Genomic DNA, 5,571 nt, shown 5'->3' with positions numbered 1-5,571 from the left:
GTGCGCGCGCATGTGGACTTATATGATTTGTGTGACCAAATTTAATCATTTAAACCCCTAACAGAACTTTAGAAAAATAAATTTGCACAATACATAAGAGTTGGTCTCTTTCAAAGAAATTAAAATAACTTCTGGAAGTCATTTGTGTTGAATGAGACTAATATTTCTATAAAGTTTTTTTCTCGTACAATGGCCAATACTCAATTGATTTTTCCATTCATGAACAGAAAAATGAAACAATTTTTTTATACTAGAGATTGGCATCGCCTTTAAGAAATGTACACTTTCCACAAGGTTTCATGATAATATATGGATCAGAAAGGGGAGGTGAAATTCCACACTATCATTTGAGACTTTAATTAAATTTATATAAATTTTGATAATTTCAATACAATCACAACTCGAAAAAAAAAAAATCTAAATTCAAAACTTGAAGTCTATGCGCAACGATTGCTACAATTTTTAAAAGCAAGCAACAAATGGCAGACTTCTGAGTCGGGCTCAGATCGGTTCCTCACATGATGGACCTTTTTACAGCTGAATTACTGAATAATATCAAAGTCAAAAGCACGCACGCAAGGCAGAACCCCAACTAATTTTCAGTATCCACATCTATTTGCACTTTCAGAAACTCCTAAAAGAGAACAGGAAACAAGTGCCTGCTCAAATGAACATATGGGAAGAGATAACCCTTATCAGCTTGAAAAAGCAAGGAAGAAGCATAAAGAATGAACAGAGCAAACCTCATTGAGCCATTCAACCCCCCAGCGTCCTCCACAGTTTCTTGATTCTTACCGCCCATCTGCAGATGTAAAGGAATCTGCAAACCCAGATGGCCTAGTGGGTATGCTGGTCTGGGTATTGTCCGTACTTCCAAAAAGTGATGAAGATGAATTATCTGTGTTGCTATTCCCCTCGAAGGCCTGCCATTTCTTCAGTGCCTGGGGTAAAGTCATGTCAAGATCAATTCCATACATATCCTCCGAATCTTGATCCGAAGGTTTCCAGAACTCAACGAGAGATGAAAGCACATTGACTGCATGACTCATGTCAGGCCTCTGGTGGGGCTCTCTGGCAGAGCAGTGGCCAGCCAGTTCAGCAACGGTGCTGATACTGGCAAGAGTAACCTCGTCCAGATCAATTGATGGGTCAATTGCCTTTTGAAACGTGTCCTTGTTGATCTGCATTCTGCGGAACCAGGTTACGAGGTGCATGCTGTCCTCGGGCCGAGTATCATCAAGTGCTTTTCTTCCGGTGATCACCTCCATTAGAATCACCCCAAAACTGAACACATCAATCTTGGTAGTCACTCGTCCCGTCACTAAGTTAAAATCAGTGTTAGAGCCAAAATTATTGACTAAGCAAACAACAAAGATTATCAATGAACTACTTCATAGGCTTTAATGCACATTCCCCAGAAAGAGTGGGTCTCAGACTCTCATTTCGTAACATTTGAAACAAAAATGTAGACTACCCCTGCTGCAAGACAACAGGAACATATCATATTCTTACACTAAAGAGTGGGTCATACGTTGAGCTCAACCACCTTATTAGAATTTAGAACACACTGGACAGGTGATTCATTTTTCACACAACGGTGAAATTATGCATCATTGTAGAACATGGCAATACATGTCAATAAGCAAGCAAACCACACAAACAATAATCATGTCTGCAATTATGAAATAATACAAATTCCACGAGTCATCAAACCAAAAAATAAAGGATATAATGGCTCCAGAGTTAGGAAATATTTCTAAGTCACAATCATTTCAAGTTTATCATTATCTCCTATTCCATCTTTTGTAAAGTTGGTTTCAGATATTTGCTAAAGAAAATGATTATATCCAAATAACAAAAGCACTTAACTGTGCACTGTAAATACATTGAACTCGCCACTGTGGACAATGACAGCCTAAATGCTCAGTCTGCCAAGACAAGAATTGACAATTTTTTAAGCAAATTTTAAAGACTTTCTTAGTATCTTATTTCATCCAAATAATAAGATTATAACACAAGAAGTGTGTATATAGTTAGAAAAGAAATATATACGTATAACATTACAAGAAAATATAAAATGACAAACAATTTATTTCATGATCTTAAATTGTTCATGTGCATAACTTTCAGAAAACAAATCTCTTTTGCAGTCATTTGATTTCATTAGATGAAAAAATGATTCATAATTTAACCAAGCATATGCAGGAAGAGCAAATTGTGCACCCCTGCCCCAGTTAAAATAACCTGCAAAGTTAAAAGGAATTCAAAGCAATTTACCTGCATATTCTGGTGCAAGGTACCCAAAAGTTCCTGCTAGCCTTGTTTCGAATGAGCCTTTGCCCTCTGGGGCAAGACGAACAAGACCAAAATCAGCTACCTTAGCTCGCATATCATCTCCAAGAAGAATGTTAGAAGGTTTGAGGTCCCTATGAATAAAACTCTGATGAGCTAAACTATGCAGATACTCAACCCCTCGGGCCACATCTAAAGCAATGATCAACCTTTTTGTCCATTCAAGGGGTTTCAATCCTTCCTCTTGCCAGTTGAAGAGATATCTACTAAGAGTTCCCTGTGGCATGTACTCAAATACAAGAAGCCTCTCATTTCCATCCAAACAATATCCAATAAGACCGACCAAATGGCGGTGCCGAACCTTCGTAAGAACAGCAATCTCAGACTGGAACTCAGCCAGACCCTTCTCACTCACTGCCCCAGACTCCATCCTTTTAACTGCGATCTTAGTTCCATCATGCAATTCTCCCCTGTAAACAGTTCCAAAACCACCTTTTCCCAATATATTTTCTTGGCTGAAATTGTTAGTTACATTCCTTAAAACTTGAATTTTAATTTCCATGCCCCCAGCTTCAATCATATGGATATCACTAGAAGCAATACTAGAATGACTATAGATTTCACTCATTCCCATGCCATTAACACTGGAATTAGCAATTGCGATCTTCACGGGATCATGGTCCGAACCTGAATGATGAGGATGAATCACCATTGTATTTGGACTCTGAACTCTACCAAATCGCTTGTGTCTTTTGCAATAGACACAGACACCTATGAGCCCAAATCCAACAACCACACATGCACCAACTACGGAACCCACAATAGTGGCTGAGTTCTTGTTACCATTTCCAGAAGAAGAATTTTGATCACCAGAATCTGTGCCAGGAGTCGGACTGGGTATACTTCCAGGAGGAGCACGCGGTGGGACGCTACTAGCATCCTTTCCAATATCAGGATTTCCATTAGTCTTTATAATCACACTACTCCTAAATGACGGTACTTTACCATAAAGTTGGTTGTTTGAAACATCAAGTTCTCTAAGATTAGCCAAATTTGTAAGAAGAGATGGTATGGTACCAGTAAAATTATTATTAGCAAGAATCAGTCTTTGTAGCGATGCAAGTGACGAAAAGTTTGGCGAAATTGTACCTGCAAGATCCATTTTCTGAAAGTTAACAACAGTCACGTTCCCGTTGGCACATGTGAGTCCCAACCACGGCGTGCAGGGATCATTCCCTTTCCAATTCTCAGCGAATACGGTAGGATAACCCACCGATCCAGCTATGTCAATCAATATGCTCACTTGCGGATCGCAAGATTCACCAGCAGAAGGCAAACAAAAACTATTAGTCCCGGCGATATCCACGGCCACCGATTTATCGAAGTTGGGCATCTCTCCTTGAAGCAGATTATTTGTCAAGTTAACTATCTTAAGACTTGGAAGACTGATCAAAGATGGCGGCACAATCCCCGTTAACTGGTTATCCCTCAAACTAAGACTCTGCAACCCAGTTAATCCCGAAAAATCAGGCAAAGGACCGGAAAAGCTATTCGAATGTAACCAAACCTCTTTCAACATTGTCATGCCTTTTAACACTTGAATCGTGCCATTGAGTTTAGAGGTACTCTTCTGCCCATTCAACCACAGGGACTGAATTGGTGAAGTCGAAAAGTTGCCAGGCAATTCGCCTTCGAGACTATTAAAAGCTAAATGCAAATTGATCATACCCATGAAAGTGTCACCCCCAAAAAATTCCGGGATTCCGCCAATTATGTTCGCCGAATTCGCCGAGAAATTCTGAAGCAACACGGCACTTTTAAGGCTATCCGGAATCGCCCACGCCGAGAAGGGATTGTAGTCGAGACTTACAGCTTGCAACGACGACATCCCCGAGAAGAAATCTGAGGGAATCGACGAGAAACTATTGTTGCTGAGCAAGAGAACCTGTAATTGATCCAGCCCGGCCATACTCGGTAGATCCCCACTGAGTTCGTTGAACATGACCTCGAATCGTTGCAACCTAGTAAGGTTGCCGATGTTCGCCGGCAGAGTGCCCGTCAGTCCTTGCCGTCCGATCTGAATCCGAATGACCCGCTTATCGGGCGAGCACCCAACGTTGTCCCACTGACACGGGTCTGAGTTCGTCCAACCGAGCTTACTGGGCGCGTTTAGACTTTTCTTGAGAGCGAGCATTACAGAAGCATCATCGGAACTAGACTGACAATGAACAGAGACAAAGAGAGAGGAAATGAGAAGGAGGAGGGCAGAATAAACCCTCAGACCAAGACGAGGTTTCCTCATTTCCTAGAGCAAACTAGACCAAACCGCAGCAGAAAACAGAGATTAGATTTGAGGATCAGTCAAAAATATTGTAGGGTTTAGGAGAGCATCGCGAGAAAGGAAGCCTTCAGTAATGGCGATAATGAGAAGGGGTTTGCAGACACAACGGCGGAGATTGAGAGAATGAAAGGAGAGAGAGAGAGAGAGAGAGAGAGAGAGAGAGCGGCATCAACGGGGTGGCTTTCCCGAAGAGTGGAATGAAGAAGAAGAGGGAAATGGTGGGGGCATATGCGTGTGGGTCCCACGTATGCTGTCAAACGTGTAGAGTCACTGAATATTTAATTGAAAACGGGAAGACAGCGCGCCGCCACGTGGGCCCTTTATACATTCTCTTCATGACACTCTACGAGTTTTTATTTTTCAAATTTCTAAAAAATTATAAAAAAATAATAATAAATCAAATAGTATAAGAGTAATGGAATAGCTGTAGATGGTTAAAAATGTCTTTTAAAATAAGTATTAGTAATTATAGGAATAAATTTAATATAATTATAAGTATAATTAAAATAAACCTGTTGACCATAAATCAAACATTAAATTTAATAAAGCAATAAATTTTATTCCTAATAAATTAATAATTTACCCTCCCATTCAATTTTGATAAGATAAATTTTAAAAAAATAGTATTAAATTAATAAATTAATTTTTTAAAAAAATTGTTAGTTAATTACAATATATTTTAAAAATTAAACTAATAGATGAATCCATTACCTTATAGCTAAGTCGAGTCAATCAATTAACATCAGCATGACAGGTTGAATTTCATATTTAATAACATAACAACATAAATAAAATGAGGAAAAGTTAGTGAATCGTCTCAAACTATTATCAACTAATTAATATAAAGCTGAGTTTTCTTTATCTATTTAACATTTATATTTACACACAGAAAATATTAAAATCCAATTTTATAATTTTAATTTATAAAGAATATTGAA

The 5,571-nt window shown here is 38.9% G+C and overlaps 1 protein-coding gene across 1 annotated transcript; it reads right to left on the bottom strand.

Moving 5' to 3' along the window:
• Window positions 1-346: 346 nt before the first annotated feature.
• LOC131152933 (receptor protein kinase TMK1-like) lies at window positions 347-4,832 on the bottom strand. Its single transcript, XM_058104899.1, has 2 exons — window positions 2,278-4,832; window positions 347-1,321 (listed from the first exon to the last, which is right to left on the bottom strand). Exons 1-2 carry the CDS (start codon window positions 4,592-4,594, stop codon window positions 792-794), a joined length of 2,847 nt encoding a protein of 948 aa, XP_057960882.1. The 5' UTR covers window positions 4,595-4,832; the 3' UTR covers window positions 347-791.
• Between the last annotated feature and the right edge of the window lie 739 nt (window positions 4,833-5,571).

The sequence above is a fragment of the Malania oleifera genome, chromosome 4 (assembly GCF_029873635.1).
Source record: "Malania oleifera isolate guangnan ecotype guangnan chromosome 4, ASM2987363v1, whole genome shotgun sequence".
Lineage (NCBI taxonomy): Eukaryota > Viridiplantae > Streptophyta > Magnoliopsida > Santalales > Ximeniaceae > Malania > Malania oleifera.
The sequence above is the reverse complement of the archived record's forward strand: the minus strand, read 5'-3'. Positions and strand labels throughout refer to the sequence as shown.